The following is a 19,207-nucleotide window of genomic DNA, read 5'->3' as shown; positions in this document are numbered from 1 at the left end:
TTTGGGTTGGCAATGAGTTTGAGGCATATTAAATACCAAGAGATTCTCAATCATTGTTTTAAGAATGATTACAAAGTTGATCGAGAATAAAAAGTGTATGATCTTGGAAACAGTGTGCTGTATTAATGTTTAAGTATGCTGGGTCTTAAGGCCCTAATAAATTAACCAGGATAAAGAAGACAGATGACATTTTTATAATAACTTGGTATAGGTCATGTGTATTTCTAAGAGAGAGAGAAAGGGAAACTGAAGAAACACCCCTCTTGGGGGATGGCCCTGCTACAGTCCTTTCTCCATTATCCTTTCAAGACTTTGGGCATACACACACACACACACACACACACACACACACACACACTATGTTTTTTAAGTTGTTGGGTCCAGGACTCAAATCACTAAGATCTTCAAGAGGTTCATGGAAAATGCATACTAAGAAAAGTATGCAGGCTGACTCCTTGACCTGATGGTTAAAATAGCCTGATCCGACATGGCTGATTCTGTGGTGTCTTGGGTCTGGAGGCTTGAGAATCACACCAGGCATGTGCGCCTATTTGTTCAAATCTCAAAATGGAGGAACATTGAGAAGTGATTGCAGAGTGACCATTCCCCACGAGGGATGCTTCCTCTTCTCCCTCTTTTCCTGCCCTTCTGTCTTGTAAGAACAAGTACCTTCTACCAAAAATAAATAAATAAATTTGTAAAAAGTATACATGGATTTAAATTTTTTTACACCAAAATAACCTCATATTTTAATTTAAATTTTCCACGAACTTTTTGAAATCCTCTCACTGAGCTTAATACAATGGCAGGACTTTGTAAAGAATTAGTCCTTAATATTTATTTTAACTGGGACCAGCAGTTGGTGTAATGGCTATGTCACTAGACCCCTATTTAGTCGACCGTGGTTCTAGTCCCAAACCCGGTGGCTTAAACTCACACCAGGCATGTGTATGTGCGTGCCCAAGATCCCAAGAGGAGAATGGAGGAGAGGGGACTGCAGTGTGGCCATCCCCCCTGGGGGGTGATTTCTCACTTTCTGTCTCTCTGTCTGTCTCTGTCTTTCTGGCGAGCACACACCCTATAGCAAAAACCTCTCAAAATTTTTTTATTTTAACTGACTGAAAAAAAATAGAAATGAAAGTCATTTGTCACTAATTTTATTTTCTCTGATTTGTTTCAAAACAGTCATTAAGATTTAAATCCAGTGGGATCAGCAGTTAGTGAAATGGCTATGTCGCTGGACTCCCACGTAGTCGACGGCGGTTCGCATCCCGGACCCGGTGGCTTAAAACTCACACCGGGCACGTGTGCGTGTGTGCCCAAGATCCCGAGAGGAGAATGGAGGAGAAGGGATTGCAGCGTGTCCATCCCCCCTGTCTCTCTGTCTCTCGATGTCTGTCTGGTGAGCGCACGCACTCTATAGTAAAAACCTCTAAAAAAAATAAATGTTTAAATCCAAGAAAATTTTCTCGCAATTGTGAATTACCAATAAAATAAGCTCATTTAAAGAAAGGAAATGCTAATTCAAGAAAAAGCCAGATTTTCGGCAAAGATGATGAAAAATAAATACAGTATCAAGAGGCTTTTAAGTGTCTAATATACTCAGCTGTCTTTAAAATGCATAAATGGATTATTAAACTTACTGTGTTCTTCTCAACCTTTAAGTCTAATATATCCTTTGAGTGAGTTCAGAGAAGACTTTTTTTAGACAAATAGATAAGAAGTACATAGAGTATGAAATCTTGGATTCAAAATATTTAGGAAATCAAAGGAGTTTTTGTTTTGTTTTGAAGAGAGGTTTTTGCTATAGGGTATGTGCACTCGCTGGAAAGATGAAGAGATACAAAGAGACAGAAAGTGAGAAAGCACCCCACAATGGAGAGTGGCCACGCTGCAATCCCTTCCCCTCCAATCTCCTCTTGGGATCTTGGGCATGCACAGACACGTGCCCAGTGTGAGTTTAAGCCACTGGGTCCATGTCTCAAACCGTGGTCTACTATGTGGGAGTACAGTGATGTAACCATTACACTATATGCTGGTCCCCAAATCAAAATGTTTGCATGATTTTAAAAAATTTAAAATGTATGTGTAGTATATATACTTCAGGGCTTTAAAATGAAAATGATTTCATTTTAAAAATTAGATATTAAAAATAGATGAGAATCTAACTTTTTGTTGTTGTTATTTGCTAGAGAGACAGAGAGAGAGAAAGAAAGAGAAAGAAAGCTAGAGAGACAGAGAGAGATGGAAAAAGCCCTCCCCATTGGATATGGTCACTCAAATCTCCCCTCTTCTATGTCTCCATCCTGTCAAGATTTCTTGGCCAGGATGTTTTTCACGCTGGCCAGAAACAAACAAACAAACAAACAAGCAAAACACAACTATTACTAATGGGCAAATGATACATTGGGCAAGTTACTTTATCTCTGCCTCATATATTTTTTAAATGATTTATTTAATTCCACTGTTGTTGTTATTATTTTTTTGGAGAGGTTTTTGCTGTAGGGCGTGTGCGCTCACCAGAAAGATGGAGACAGAGAGACAGAAAGTGAGAAATCACCCTCTGGGGGGATGGCCAGGCTGCAATCCCTTCTCCTCCACTCTCCTCCTGAGATCCTGGGCACACACGCACACGCACCTGGCGTGAGTTTAAGCCACTGGGTCTGGGACTTGAACTGCGGTCAACTACATGGGAGTCCAGCAACATAGCCATTATGCCATCTGCTGGGCCTGTTATTATTATTTTTTTGATTTGATGAGAGAGAGAAAGAGAAAGAGAAGAAAAAGGAGAAAGCAAGCTGCCAGGTCCAGGACTTGAACCATAGTCGGCCATGTGGGAATCCATCACCTTTAGCCACCATTCCAGCAGGCCTGCTGGCCCCTTTGCCTCATGTTTCATCTTTAAATTTGAGATTACTTTTGCACCTACTTCCTGATATTGCTGTGAGGACTAAAATAATTAATGTAGGCTTAAACTTGATTGCACAATGGGTGGCATACTGATCTGCAGTGCTGGAAGTCACATGGATGACCATGGATTTGGATCCCTAGTTGACCTGAGATATGCTGGGCATATGCACATCCACAATCTTGACCAGCAGTGGGGCTGGGTGAAAAATAACAGTGTAGGGGCCAGCAAGTGGCATGGTGGTTAAAGGCGCTGGACTCCCACATGGCCAACCATGGTTCAAGTCTCGGACCTGGTGGTTTGCTTTCTCACTCCTCTCTCTCTCTGTCTCTCTCTGATCAAACTGAAAAATAATAATGATATTAATAATAAATAAAGTTAAATAAAATAATTCTTTAAAAAAATAAATAACAGTGTAGCCTGACACTGTTAGGAATGCTCCTCTTTCTTTGACACACACACATGTACATGCATTCTCCCTTGCTCTCTTGTGAAAAAAATAAATAATTGATTTAATAAATTCAATATAAGTGCTTTCAATTATATTCAGTGTAAGTGCAGAGAATTTCATTTTGATAGCAATTTAACTGGACAGCCTATTCTTGATATCTAATAAAAGGAAAATTTAGCTTCCAAAACAATGTAATAACACCAAGGTTTAAAGGAACTTTAAGCAATTCAAAGGAACAAATTGAAAGTCTCCATTACATGCAACTTCTAATTTGAATGATAGTCTGAAATATTCTACAAGTGCAAGTAATTACATTAATTAACAGTGGTTTTTCTTCATAGTATAGGCTCTTCTGCCTGTAAGTATAAGAATTCATTTTGTGTGAAAGATACATCATTGATGGCAAGTTATTTTTTGTATTTAGAGAAAATGGAGCATTTATTTCTGCATTTTCTGTCATTAGTATGCCATGTCTTTCTGCTCGTGGAAAGCAATACAAGTTTTGGCTTTAGCTGATACTATGTTCATTGGCCACCATGCTGGTAAGCCTGAGTAAGAATGCTCACTGTGCTCCTTGCTTAGCAAGTTAGAGGTGTCCAGTCATTGATTGTCACTGCATTGCATGCGAGTGATAGGGTGGGGTGGAGAGAAAGCACTACTACTGGCCAGAAAAAGAGAAAAATAGAATCTGCAGAGTATTTTTTAGGATAAAAACTGTCAGTAAGAGGTCCTCTTGAGTGAAGAAACTTAAAGGATCCATAAGTACTTACGATTTGCTTTCAGGTTTAAACTACAAATAGACATATTCAGTACTTTACTTAAAAGTTATGATAGTAGAAAATAACCTATTCTGGTTTCTGTGTGAGCTTCTAGATGCAATCCCATGCAGCTGAAATATGTATTTCTTTCACATACTGAGAATGAGAATGAGCCAGCCCTCTGTTATTTACATCTTTTGTTCTACAAGCATGGACTCTCCAGATTATCTGCGTGAAACACAGATAAGGCAATGTGTGACTAAGACTTTTGCTTGTTAATTTTTTTTACAACTAACATAACTATAGACATTAAGTAGAGAGATGATCGATAGCTGATATACAACTAAACTGGCTTCTCTTCTGCTGTCCATATTGCAATTAATATCTTTCTCATTTAGTCATTTTTAACAAGTTCCATATCTAAAATTATGAACATACCTTGATGTTAAATACCAGATAAATGTTCATGTAACAGAGCCAAAGTGCAAGCATCCGAAATGGAAAAGAAGAGAAACAAGGGCAAGTAAAATTTATCTATAGGTCAACTGAAGAAAAGACAGGTAATTCTAAATTAGTGTCCTTAGCAGTCCTTAGGTTAAGGTCACAAATGCAAATAATATATTCTGTTAAAAGTTCTGTAAAGCATTAGGTGAGTCATGCAGCTAGAAGTGGAAAGAGTAGCTTCCACTTGAGATCTTCCATTATTATATCCACCTGGTACCTCTCAACACCTGTGGACCAAAAAAGATAGGTGATTCCACCTCTAGAAGCCACTCAGTGAACATTTTTCCCTTTACATTAAACCTAAAGTCCCCCTTTTCCTGTACCAATCCTCTAAAGCACTACACTATATTCTACTTTCTTAGACTATAACTATAGAACTTTAGAGATAAAATTAACCTTAAGTATTATTGACAGAAAAATTACACTCAGCATAATTCATTGCATGGCTAATTAGTAGTAGAGCTGGTAATTCAACAGTTTTCAAGACTCATAATTTGGTTTCCTTTAACTACACTAATCTACTTTCTTCCCCACGTCTCCTTTTAGCCTTAGGCTGTAACTAGAAAGTATTAAGATGTCTTGGTAGCATTTCTTTAGGCATTTGCCTTCTCCAAACACACAAATATTAAACCGTTGGTCCAAACAGTTTTTTTTTTTTTTTCCTGGTTTGTTTAATTCTTAATGGATCTCTGTATTTTTCTCCAAACAGCCTCAAAACCAGTGGACTTGAAATTATGTACTGGCCCTATCCCTAACACTACACAGCTGTGCCACATTCCTTGTCCAATTGAATGTGAAGTTTCACCTTGGTCAGCTTGGGGACCTTGTACTTATGAAAACTGTAACGACCAGCAAGGTAAAAAAGGTATGTAATATTAAGATGACATGTCTGAAACTCTCATCAACTGAGTCAGCAATTGAGTCAAGTGAATTATTTAAGAAGACTGTTTTGTAATTCTTGTGATGATTTGCTTGTGATATTTTCCAGAAAGGCTAAAGAGTATTGATTTCAAGTGATGAATAAACTTTCTCTACTGATGATGCCAGAAGATTTAAACTGAAGAATGTAGTCAAGATGATTGTTAATTTGGAAGACAGATAGAGATCAAATCAGGCAGTTTAGTATAGTGGTTCAATGAGCTGATATAGACTGGAAAAAATCTACTCTGTGCCTTAGTGTTTAGATAAATTAATTAGGTTATCTAAATCTTTGTCTCCTTATCTGTAAAAGGGATGTAATAATATCTGCCACCTAGGTTGTCTCTAAAGAATCAATAGGATGATAAACAAACAGGACTTAATACAGTGCCTGACCCATAGCTAGCGCCCAATAACAGATCTCCTTATTACTTTAAAAGGAAAACAAAAACCCTCATTGCCTTCAGGATGTAAATGATATGCCAAAGAGGAGTACGTTACTTCATGATGGGCTAAATTTTACATCATCTCCTAACTGAAAATATTTTTCCTTTTCATTTCAAAGGAAAGTATTCAATAATTCTAGTACGTTCACATAGCAATAAACAAACCCTTAATATTGTTATACACTGTTCACGACAGGCAATACTTAGGTGCTATTAAAGCACAGAACAGAACTTCAAATACTCCATACTGAAGCTCTGATTGTTTAGGTTCTGAATTCAGGTGTCCAGAAAGTCTAAAAATCCAATGAGGCTTAAAGAGTTGCTCTGGAAACATCCAATTTCTCACATAGTAGCATTTTTTATCTGGTCATGAATATTTCTAAATAACATGAGATATTATTGTTTCTTTGAATATTCTATAGCTATAAACTTTCCTAATCAACTAAAATCTCTCTCTCCCCCTCTCTCCTATCTCTTATCAACCCCTTTTCTGTCCCTTTCCCCCTCTACCACCTTGGGGAAAAATGAGAGCTGTAAGGCACTTCTGGCCTTATCTTTACACAGTAAGCTAAAACCAAAGTCCCTCTTTTTCCATTATGTTTGTTCATTTATTCATTCATTCATTTAATAAATAATGAGCTATAATCAAATTGAGATATACCAGTGCTTCAAAACAGACACGACTTCTACTTCTGCCTCTTATCCAGCTTTCAGTGAGAGCTGTATTCAGCTTTCTGAAATGCCCAACCTGTGATGGTAACAATGAAAATTTTCTTTCCCCAATAATTCAGGCTTCAAACTGAGGAAGAGGCGCATTACCAATGAGCCCACTGGAGGTTCTGGAGGGACTGGAAACTGCCCTCACTTACTGGAAGCCATTCCCTGTGAAGAGCCATCCTGCTATGAATGGAAAGCAGTGAGACTTGGAGACTGTGAACCAGACAATGAGAAGGAATGTGGTCCAGGCACTCAAGTCCAAGAGGTTGTGTGCATCAACAGCGATGGTGAGACAGATGGATCCATCACACTTCTATGAATGTCTCTATACTTTCACTGGAGATATGCTTTTCCTATAAATTAACATTTTGTGACTTCTTTCATAATTTGTCTTCCATTTACAAACAGAAATAGCTTGCTCCCTCTTGTTCTCTTCCCCTCTCTCTCATTCTCTGTCTTTCTGATGGTACCATTGCACAGATTCTATGAACATTCATGGAGTATTTTTAAACTTGAGACTAGAACAGGTGACATAGAATACAAATTAAATTGTGCTATCCAGTGGTATGGTGGTTAAGGTAGCTGGATCCTGCATGACTGACTACACAGTTGCCATCCCGTACCCACAGCTTGAGAAACACACTAGGTACATGTATATGGGTGTGTGCCCCAAATCCTGAAATGAGAGAGATGGAGAGGAGATTGTGACATGCCATCACTCCCCCCCCCAAAGAAAAGAATAAGAATTAAATCATGATTAGCCCAAGAATATAGTAAGTTGCCAAATTTATAAATTTGGGAAAGGTAACATTTTTCTAAGTGATTTTTTATTTGCTATATAAAATGAAATGTAAATTTAAAAAGATTGTAAAGATTTGCTGACTTGACTCCAGAAGTCTTTTATTTTCCTTCCTGATATGGTGTCTTAGAGACATAATTTAATTTCTAAGCTCCCAAGACTATCACAGTCTAGAGCTCCTAAACCAACTTTCTCCTAGTTTTAGGGCCTTTCCTATATGGATGTCATATAGTCCCTGGGTGGTGGTTTTCCACAGAATTCTTTACCCTAGCCACAGGAATTATCTTAGATTTTCACAACTAATTTTTGCTTGATAAGATATTTTGTCCTGGGCCAGCTCCATGGCTTGATGCTTAAGTCAACTGGATCCCACATGGCCAATTGCTTGGCTTCAGTCCTGGACCCAGCAACTTGAGAACCATGCCAGGCTGATGTACATGTATGCCCAAAACCCTGAAGAAGTATTTCCATTTCTCCAAATGGAAAAGTGATTGCAGCGGGAACATTCTCTCTCTCTCTCTTTCTTTCTCTCTCTCTCTCTCTCCCTCTCTCTCCCCCTCTCTCTCAAATGTACATACTGTATACCAAAAATAGTAAGAAAAAAATCCCCCCCCCAAAGAAAAGAATAAGAATTAAATCATGATTAGCCCAAGAATATAGTAAGTTGCCAAATTTATAAATTTGGGAAAGGTAACATTTTTCTAAGTGATTTTTTATTTGCTATATAAAATGAAATGTAAATTTAAAAAGATTGTAAAGATTTGCTGACTTGACTCCAGAAGTCTTTTATTTTCCTTCCTGATATGGTGTCTTAGAGACATAATTTAATTTCTAAGCTCCCAAGACTATCACAGTCTAGAGCTCCTAAACCAACTTTCTCCTAGTTTTAGGGCCTTTCCTATATGGATGTCATATAGTCCCTGGGTGGTGGTTTTCCACAGAATTCTTTACCCTAGCCACAGGAATTATCTTAGATTTTCACAACTAATTTTTGCTTGATAAGATATTTTGTCCTGGGCCAGCTCCATGGCTTGATGCTTAAGTCAACTGGATCCCACATGGCCAATTGCTTGGCTTCAGTCCTGGACCCAGCAACTTGAGAACCATGCCAGGCTGATGTACATGTATGCCCAAAACCCTGAAGAAGTATTTCCATTTCTCCAAATGGAAAACCATCTGCACTGTGAGCATTCTCTCTCTCTCTCTTTCTTTCTCTCTCTCTCTCTCTCCCTCTCTCTCCCCCTCTCTCTCAAATGTACATACTGTATACCAAAAATAGTAAGAAAAAAATTGTCTTGATATTAGTTCTTACATAAGATTTTTACATTCTTCCCAAGAGTATTCTGTTCTGGGGAAAACTTCTTGTCCTTTTGTGATCCCTGAGTCTCACTTAGGGACCACAGAACACCCCACACACCTCCCAACACAGTTTAAAACCTCTGGACGAGATCATTTCTAAGGTTCCTTCTAACTCTTGAATCCTATGACTCTGCACATCAGAGAAGCATGAGCTCTGAGCCCCAGGGCCCCATGGTTTGACAGTTTGTGCTGTTTACAGCATATGCAGAAACATTCTGGTGCCCCCTGAGGGGTAGTGGAACATCTGGTAACTGTCATAATTTCTTCCATCCCATTTTCTTCTAGCAAGCAGAATTGTTTCCTCCTGTGACTCAGTCATTGTTCAGTAGTAAAGAAGATACTCTCTGGGGTGGGAGTCTGACAGACACTGCTATTACAGAGAAATTAGCCTTTCAGTTTTGAAACGTTCAGTGTTATCTTTGTCCAAAGTCTAAGGTGGCCAGACAGGATGGCATTAGGTAAAGCTTGAACCAACACTTGAGGGGGAAATTTGAAGAAGAGGATTATTATTTAGATTTCTTATATTGTAATAAATTTTATGTATTCCAATTTTTTTCTTTGAAGGTATAATCAGCTCTGATATATTCTGCATTTAGCTTTTCCCTGTTCTAAAGGGAAAGACAGAGAAAGTAATACTTGCATATTGGTATTCAGGAAAGAAGCAAAAAGGTTACATTCTGCTTCTTTTATATTGGATAGAACTTTATATTATCTTCTGAATTACTGTAAAAACAGTAAGGGCCAGATTTAATTCCCTTACATTTCTGCTTCTTGAGTTATTTTTTTCTCAGTTAAAATTTTTTTTTTGCCCTTCTGCATACCTAGAGCGGAATTAGGATCCTAGGTACTGTAAAAGGTATTGAAGTGAAACAAAAAGCTAAAATGAAAAGCCAGATGTGCATGGGATTTTTGCCTCAGTGTTATCCAGTGAAAGAGCAAATCCAGTGTACTTACTGCAACACTCAACCTAGATATTTATGACGACTGAGTATGTTTTATGTAGACTGGAGGAGTCAGCTGTGGCTTATTTTAACTTTATCATGTAAAAATTTCTTTGTAACATAATTAGTCACCTCCTAAATTGTTTTGTAAAACATTAAAAAAAAACAAAAACAAGCAGATCTATGGGTTAGACATATGTAGTATTGGAAAGCAATGTGTGGTATAACCTAAAGAGCAATTTGGTAACTCACAATATACATTGGCTGGTTTCACTTTGTCCACCTGACAGACAGAATAAATTTAAAGGGGTAAGAACTTGCCACTGATGTTCAATTTCTTACTGCCTTTTACCAGGATATCTCTTCTGTTATAGTTTGAATGTGCCCTCCCAAAATTTCATTGTGAAAATGTGGTGATCCATTATAGTGGTGTTGAGAGGGTGGAAACTTAATTTAATTATGGTATTGAGGGCGGAGCCTTTGACAGGTGATTAGGATTAGATAAAGTCATTAGGGTGCGGCCCCATGACTGAATCCTGGTGGCTTTATAAGAATGAGAGAAACCAGAGCTGACCAACAAACATACTCAGATGTAGCCATAAGAATTGGCTTGTGATGCCCTGTGATGCCCTGTGCTGCCTCAGGGCTCTGCAGTCTTCCCAGTAACAAGACCCTTACCTGATACATGCTCTTGATCTGGACCCCCTACATCATGAACTAAAGAAACTTTTTTTTTAAGAGAGATTTTTGTAATAGAGCATGTGTACTTGCTAGAGAAACATATAGAAAGTGAGAAATCACTCCCCAGGGCAAATGGCAATGCTGCAATCCCTTCTCTATTCTCCTCTTGGGGCCTTGGGCACATGTGCACATGCACCCAGTATGAGTTTAAACCCACTGGGTCCAGGACTTGAACCGTGGCTGACTACATGGGAATCCAGCAACATAACCATTATGCCGTCTGCTGGTCCCCAAACTTCTATCCTTTATAAATCACGCAGAATCTTGTGTCCAGTTATTAATCAACAAAGAATGGACTAAAACATCTTTCATTAAAATTTACCTCTTGACATTAATTAGCTGTAGTGCAACTTAAGACTTTGGCTTAAACCATAGGGGTGTATGACATCTAGCAACTTTTTTTATTATCAGTCCCACTCAAATTTATATATAACTGAGACATCATTGTGCCAATAAAATAAGAACAAAAGCTGGAGACCTACTCCAATATTATCATGTGGTCACTGGTAAGTGGTTAACAGCTGCACCAAATGTTGTTTTGTAATTAAATCGGGTCCAGGGAATTAAAGCTGATTAGTTGTACAGACTCTACCTCTAGGCCTGGGCTGTGGCTATAGATTTCGTTTTGTAATTAAGTTAAAGCTCAACTAGGGACATGAGGAATTAGAGCCTGTGAAACTAGCAAATAATAAAAAGACTTTTTCCTCCCACATTCCTCACAAATTTCACAACTATGTTAATACCTCAGAAGCACTTAAGGTCTCTATTTTTTTTTTTTCCCCTGAACTATTCCTTGTTCAGGCTTCCAGAGATCATTGAGATTTGCTGCTGCTGCTGCCACTGCTATTGTTCATTTTTTTTTTTTTTTTTGGTTGTTCTCTAAGGGGCAGGGTTGGAGAGAGTTTATGAGCTCACCCAGGATGAATGTTATGTAGATTCTCTGACAGAGGAGGTTCAACAGAATTACAAGACAAAAGAGAGCCCAGAAGACAATTAGACTCTGCAAAAAGAGATAAACATTTTACGTGTAATAGAAAAAATGTTGCTCATAATTTCAAGATCATCAGAAAAGCAATTTCAGATCTGTGAGCACAAATGCAGAAGCTGCTACTCCAAGGGTTTGAGGCAGTGGGGGGCCTCCTAGAGAAAGTTTTACCTATGAGAATACCTCATATCTGCTCTATTTTAATTTTGTGACAGACATGAGTATTTCATTTAATGGTGTGAATTTGGTGAAACAGGAGTATTTTGTTTCCCTAATTGGTTGGTAGAGGCAGAACAAAGCCAGGCTATTAGGTTGGAGATGAGAAGAAAATACATTTTCTTATTTATTACTTCCGTCTATAAACCAGATGTTGTTCCTTCCTATGTGTTGAAGAAAAAAAAAAAAAAAAAAAAAAACTAGTGATGCCACCCGTATTTTCTTACTGTGTGCTCTATTTTAGATATCAGAGTTCTTCTGTTTTTTTCTTTCTTTTAAATTTTATTTATTATCATCATAATCTTGTTTAGATTACATTGAATCACATGTATCTCTACAGTGTATTATATTTTTTTCCAAAAGATTTTTTTTTCTTTTTTTAAGATAGATTATTTCTTCCATGAATGAGAGAGACAGAAGATAGAGACAGCGCTTCAATGGGGTATTGATGGTAGTATTGTTCACTCCATTCTCATCCAGCCTCAGATTACAGGCACAAGCATGCCTGATATACTCAAGAAGGTCATCAGACTCGAACTCCAAACTTTCTCATGTGGATAAGCTTCACAGAGCGTTGTATGCTTACCTCTGTGTCACCATCCAGCCCCAATATCTGTGTAAATTTTAAAACACAGTTTTATTATTTCGTTTTCTGTATTATTTTGAACTTCTGTTCTAACTTCTTTATGTTTTTTCTGCATAGTACAGTTAACATATAACAAATGACATTGACATACACAATTCATTTTCATACTTGACCCAGGTTTTTGTTTCTGTTTTGTTTTAGTTTTTGCTATAGGGCACATGTACTCACCAGAGAGAGAAAGATTTAGAAAGAGAAGTAAAGTGAGAAATCACCCCCCAGGGGGACGACCATGCTGCAATCTTTTCTCATTTTTTTCCTCTGGATTTTGGACACACACACACACACACACACACACACACACACACAAGCCCGGCATGTTTTTCAGGCTGCCAGGTCAGGGACTCAAACTGCTTAGTCAATCTTGTCTGATCTAGCTACATTAACCACCACACCACCCTCTGGCCCTGACCCAGAAATCTATGTAAACAAAAAATAGTTTCTGAAAGTTCGTCATTATGGAGGTATTACATTATGGAGGTATATAGTAAAGTAATGAGAAGCACCTTAGGGGGGCCATCAGTGTGTATTGTGACTTTCTTGAATGCCACTAACTCTGTTACCCAAAGACTGTCGGCACCACAGCAGACTGGCTAGATTTTAGGAATGCTGAAGAAGACCTGTGAGTAAGAACATATTGACATTAACACTGAGTGAAGTCTTTAAAGCAGATTTTTCTGCTTCTTTTGGGAACTATTTTTGCATGTTGTCAGAAGTACCAAAAGAACTAACTGTGAAAACACTTGGGGCAAGATAATGTTAAATATCCAGGACACTTGCTTATCCTGTGACTGCTAAACTTTCTGAAATGTTTACTTCCAATTTCTTCTCCTGGAATGGGGTAGTTTACATATATGAATAGAGAAAAGGGAAGACTTGAATATTACTGAATCATTGGAAAAGTTAAGATAGATTATTTCTTCCATGAATGAGAGAGACAGAAGATAGAGACAGCGCTTCAATGGGGTATTGATGGTAGTATTGTTCACTCCATTCTCATCCAGCCTCAGATTACAGGCACAAGCATGCCTGATATACTCAAGAAGGTCATCAGACTCGAACTCCAAACTTTCTCATGTGGATAAGCTTCACAGAGCGTTGTATGCTTACCTCTGTGTCACCATCCAGCCCCAATATCTGTGTAAATTTTAAAACACAGTTTTATTATTTCGTTTTCTGTATTATTTTGAACTTCTGTTCTAACTTCTTTATGTTTTTTCTGCATAGTACAGTTAACATATAACAAATGACATTGACATACACAATTCATTTTCATACTTGACCCAGGTTTTTGTTTCTGTTTTGTTTTAGTTTTTGCTATAGGGCACATGTACTCACCAGAGAGAGAAAGAGTGAGAAAGAGAAGTAAAGTGAGAAATCACCCCCCAGGGGGACGACCATGCTGCAATCTTTTCTCATTTTTTTCCTCTGGATTTTGGACACACACACACACACACACACACACACACACACACACAAGCCCGGCATGTTTTTCAGGCTGCCAGGTCAGGGACTCAAACTGCTTAGTCAATCTTGTCTGATCTAGCTACATTAACCACCACACCACCCTCTGGCCCTGACCCAGAAATCTATGTAAACAAAAAATAGTTTCTGAAAGTTCATCATTATGGAGGTATTACATTATGGAGGTATATAGTAAAGTAATGAGAAGCACCTTAGGGGGGCCATCAGTGTGTATTGTGACTTTCTTGAATGCCACTAACTCTGTTACCCAAAGACTGTCGGCACCACAGCAGACTGGCTAGATTTTAGGAATGCTGAAGAAGACCTGTGAGTAAGAACATATTGACATTAACACTGAGTGAAGTCTTTAAAGCAGATTTTTCTGCTTCTTTTGGGAACTATTTTTGCATATTGTCAGAAGTACCAAAAGAACTAACTGTGAAAACACTTGGGGCAAGATAATGTTAAATATCCAGGACACTTGCTTATCCTGTGACTGCTAAACTTTCTGAAATGTTTACTTCCAATTTCTTCTCCTGGAATGGGGTAGTTTACATATATGAATAGAGAAAAGGGAAGACTTGAATATTACTGAATCATTGGAAAAGTCATGATGCATTTTTGCATGGAAAAACAAAACAAAATAAAAAAAGTCATGACATTTTCAACAACCCAATATTTATTTTGCAGTTAGTTAATGTCTTACTTCATTTTCCCATGTAGTTAGTATAAGAGCATATCATTTTTAAGGGGCCAGTAGATGATGTGGTAATTAAGGTGCTGGATTCCCACATGGTAGATTGTGATTCAAGTCCAGACCCGGTGGCTTGAAAATCACAATGGGTTTGTGCACATGCCCCAAATCCTAGGAGGAGAATGGAAAAGAAGGGATTGAGGTATGGTCTTCCTTCTGTGGGATGATTTCTCACTCTTTCTCTCACTGCCTCTCTGTCTCTCTAAGTGCACACATGCACCCTATGGCAAAAACTTTAAAAAATAAAAAAAGAAATAAAAGAGCATATCATTTTAATACCTTGAGGTAAATACAGGAATAAACACCTAAAAATATGGAAAATATTTACCTCTGAAGAAGAGGATTCAGTGTGTGGCAAGATGAGGCAAACAATGCTCTGTTTTATTTTAAGGTTTGTCGAACAATTTATATGCAATTTATATACTGTATAAACACTAAATTAATTTGTCCAAATATATATTTATTCAAGAGTAACAGTTTGGAGTAGGACAGAGTAGATGAAGCAAGGAGTAGAATCTGGAGAGGAATCATTTCAGGAATAAAAAGAAAATATAGAGCTCAGAGTTGAGACTAACATTTTGATTACTTCAGAGCATTTATAGGTTCTTCCAGATGCGTAAGTCTGGTCAAGAATCAGGATGCATACAATTTATTAAGAATGTACTCCCAGGAAAAATCAGTAAGAGAGAGGGGACTACAGAAGCAAAATAGAGAATGGAGAATGTGTCTTTGAGTTCCCCCAAACCACCCCCAGGCTCAGTGACTCACTAGGAGGACTCACAGGATTCAGTATACCGTGGTACTCACAGCTATAATCTATTGTGGTGAAAGGATACAAAATAAAATCAGCACAAGGAAAATGCACATGGGATGAAGTCCAGAAGAAACCATGCACAAGCTTCCAACAATCTCCTCCCGGTGGAGTCACACAACATATGCTTAATTTCTCCAGCAATGATTTGGAACAACTCATGTGCTGTCTAGGAGGGAAGCTCACCTGAGCTGGGAAGTCAGGGCTTATATGGCAGCCATGTAGTCACCTTGCCAACACATATCAAAATTCTAAACTCCCAGAGGGAATTCAACCTAAACCACAGTGTGTATGCAAACACTTTAAGCATGGTGAGCCACTCTTACCATTTGAGGAACAGCAGTGCCCTCTAGAAATTCAAGCACCAGATGCAAAGCAAGGTTCTGATTAAGACAATCAAAGGAAAACAATCTCAGACCTGCCTCTTGTCAGCAGGACAGAGAAAAACTGGAGTTGTAGACTTTGTCTAAAAAGGTGAGGCACTCTGGTGTATAAAGCAAACCTCAGAGACTGTGGTTCCAGAAGTAAAGGAGCTGAACTTTTATATTTTCAGATCAATCATTGGCTCACAGCTGCTAGCTAGAAGGAGGAAGGTGGGTCCCAGAAACCTTCAGCACTGCATATTGGACAGTCTATCCCAATACCCAAGGGCAATCAGCTCAGTCAGAAACAAGGCTTTAGCAACAGAATCTGAGAGATGAGTGATCCAGTAAAATAGATCCCAGGGGATCCCAGCTGACCAGCAACACTACATTACAGTAAGAAAGTAAATTATAATGGGAAGAATATAAATGCTGTACATGCAGTATAAACGGAAAGGAGCCTACAATCTGGTGATAGTGTCTTTTACACTGCAAAAGACTGTCCATGAAGATACACAGATTGCTAGTATGGGAAAATACTCTGATGGGACATTTTGGTTGACAAATATGTGGTGCCCTTTATATTGCCTGAATAGTAATGAGGAAAAGAGCCAAGTTTTTGTAAAGCAGAATAGAATTTTTAGGTTACCTGGAAGTTTGGGGAAAACTGTAAGGAATTTGAGAATGGTAAAGGAGGGTGTAAATACAATCTGGGAGGAAAAGTGAGAGTAAGGATATTAAGAAAAAAAGAAATTTGAGGAGGGTCACAGCTAACCAAGAACATCCTCTGGTATAAAATTGGTGACTTGCTCTTACAAGTTTTTTCAGAGTAGTGTCTTAATGATGGGATCATTATTAATCGAACGTTCTTTTGTTTTTGAAAATGACCTGGTTTAAACCAGGTGATATGATCACCCTAGGAATGATAAATTTCAAGAAAGAAGAGGCACAAAAGAAGTGAAAGTATTAGGAGGAATATTATCTTCATTTTAGGAGAGTAAAAAAGAGAGGGAGTAAGAAGTTTCTGAATACTCAGTGGAATTTATTGGGTCATCGGAAAAATCATATGTATTTTTCTGTTTTATACAAGAATGTGTCATGACTTTTCCAATGACCCAATAGATAGTTCTACTTAAATTGTAATGTAAAAAGGAACATCAGAAGGAATTCCTGGAAAATCTGAAGATGTCCAAGGAGCAAATACTGAGATCGTTTAACATTTGAAAATATTAGAATATCTTTTCAACATACTAATCTTGTAGAGCACATTCCTATTTTACTCTTTTTTATCAGAAGAATACATTTTGTGCTCTATTTTATCATAATTGTTTATTAGTGATGGGCAGGAACACCACCATGTGCAAGGGGAAGTGATAGACAAAAAGTTAAAATATTTTTAAATGTAGGATGAAATCTCACCTAAATAAGATTTGGTTTTAAAGCCTGGGTGAGAACTCAGAGTTCAGATCAATTCAAATATCTATAGAACTAGATGTGAAAACAGTTTCAAATGCATGATCTTTCTCTGGAACTGGAATGCACTTCTTAATGCAAATTACACAACCATTATGTGAAAAAGCTGATATTTTAAATGCGAGAATCCATTCTATAATTGAATTGTTCTTCCATAATTTAAGCAATAAATCAAGTAAGAAGTTTTCTTCATGTAGAATGCTGTGTCATTTAATGTGTTTGGAATATAATTAGGTGGGATGGTATGCTTAAATCTAAGTTCTCTTACTTACAATTAGGATCATCTAACAGTGTTGGTAGGAGTTTGTTTCCTATAATTGGGTTGAGATTCTCCATTCAATTTTTTGTAAAGATGAAAGTCATTATAGCCTTTTAGAAAATTTAAGACAATAGATTATTCTTCACTGTTGATTTATAGTAATCACAATTGTATTTCAGATTTTTTAAATCTGCCATCAAACACCTTGAGCTGTCTGGATGTGTACGTGTGTGTATGTGTTATATTTTGATATATAATCAATAAAATTATTTTTTTGTTTGTAAGAAAACCATCAGGATTGAGCATTGGTTCAATATTCTTTTGAATAGCAATGTATTAGCAGAGTAGGATTTTACAAAGAATTTAATTTCTTATGTTTAAAGGAGAGCAGATTTAGCAAAGATTGCAGATAAAAATTAAGTGATAATTATTTACTTATCATTTACTGATACAAATTTCCCATTGAATGGTAGCTGCCACTTCAAATGGCAAATTAAGATAAAACAGCTTTTCACACTGTCAGAGGTAGTGAGGCAACTTCTCACAACCCATGGCAGCCAGCTTTCTCATATTTGGGACATTAAGAACCAGAATGGGCAGAAAACACACTTCTTAGTCAAATTATATAGGCTTTTACTGTTCTAAAAAAGCTTATTTATTTGTGTCTTCCATAAGAGGGGCAAACAGAGAGAGACAGACAGACAGACAGGCACCTCAAAAAGGGTCTTCATACCGTGATCATGTCCTCAGCCTCAGTCAGCTTGAATCATAGGCATACATGAATGTACCTAGCATGTGCAGGGAGATCTTTGGAATCTAACATGGAACCTTCCTAGATGGCCTCAGTCTCATGGAGTATTGCATTACCTCTGTACTTCCATGGCTGGTCCATATGTTTAATTATAAACCAACAGATACATGCCATCACCTACATTATTTAACTCCTTGTTTGCTTCTTTGATTCCATTTATGCTTCAATGTACTTCCTCTGTCAGACTTTGTCTTTTTATCATTTCATTGTGTTTACACTCTTTGTTCTCATGAATCTTAGGGCACGTATCATTTAACTATTGGTGGGTAAAAATATCACCCCAATTTCCTGGCTGGAAAACAATGACCAGATTTCTCATGATTTGGGGACATTTGTGTTGAGATTTCACTGAAACAAGAAATTCACTTTCCAGGCTATGACTGGAAAGTCTAAGCTAGCCTCACTCACATATCTGGCAATTGGTGTTGACTGTCAACTGGGACACAGATACTTCTCTACATGGGGCCTTATCTTCCCACCAGCTAGACTGGCTCTTCTTTCATGATATTGTTAGGGCATTACTCCAAGAGAACAAAACAGAATCTGAAAGTTCTCTTGAACACATAGTGTCACTTCTGCCACATTCTATTGGTAAAAGCAAGTCACAGTGACAATCCAGTTAGTGGTTAGGGAAATAGACTCTACCTTTTGATAGGAGACATTGCAAAGAATTATAGTAAATAATTTACTGCTGACTACTCTGTGGTCACAATTATTTTCATTCCTTCCACATGCAAACTATACCTCTTCATCTAAGACCACAAAAATTTTCATGTACTTAGATCATCAAGCTTAAAATTTACTGCCCATGATATGTATCTGTTTCAAATATGGATGTGGTCCATCTGCTACAGCAATTTGGATATGGCTATTCTTGAAATTAGAGT

The 19,207-nt window shown here is 37.7% G+C and overlaps 1 protein-coding gene across 2 annotated transcripts in view; it reads left to right on the top strand.

The window, feature by feature from the left end:
• THSD7A (thrombospondin type 1 domain containing 7A) overlaps nucleotides 1-19,207 on the top strand; it is a 491,805-nt gene that overhangs the window by 282,522 nt on the left and 190,076 nt on the right. For both annotated transcript variants that reach the window (XM_006162059.3, XM_006162058.3), the window contains exons 5-6: nucleotides 5,331-5,486; nucleotides 6,777-6,989. In XM_006162059.3, the coding sequence (XP_006162121.1) occupies nucleotides 5,331-5,486; nucleotides 6,777-6,989 (369 nt within the window). The remainder of the gene's footprint in view (nucleotides 1-5,330; nucleotides 5,487-6,776; nucleotides 6,990-19,207) is intronic.

The sequence above is a fragment of the Tupaia chinensis genome, unplaced genomic scaffold (assembly GCF_000334495.1).
Source record: "Tupaia chinensis unplaced genomic scaffold, TupChi_1.0 Scaffold139677_1, whole genome shotgun sequence".
In the NCBI taxonomy this organism is placed as follows: domain Eukaryota; kingdom Metazoa; phylum Chordata; class Mammalia; order Scandentia; family Tupaiidae; genus Tupaia; species Tupaia belangeri.
Note: the sequence above shows the minus strand (reverse complement) of the source record. Positions and strands in the feature narration are given on the sequence as shown.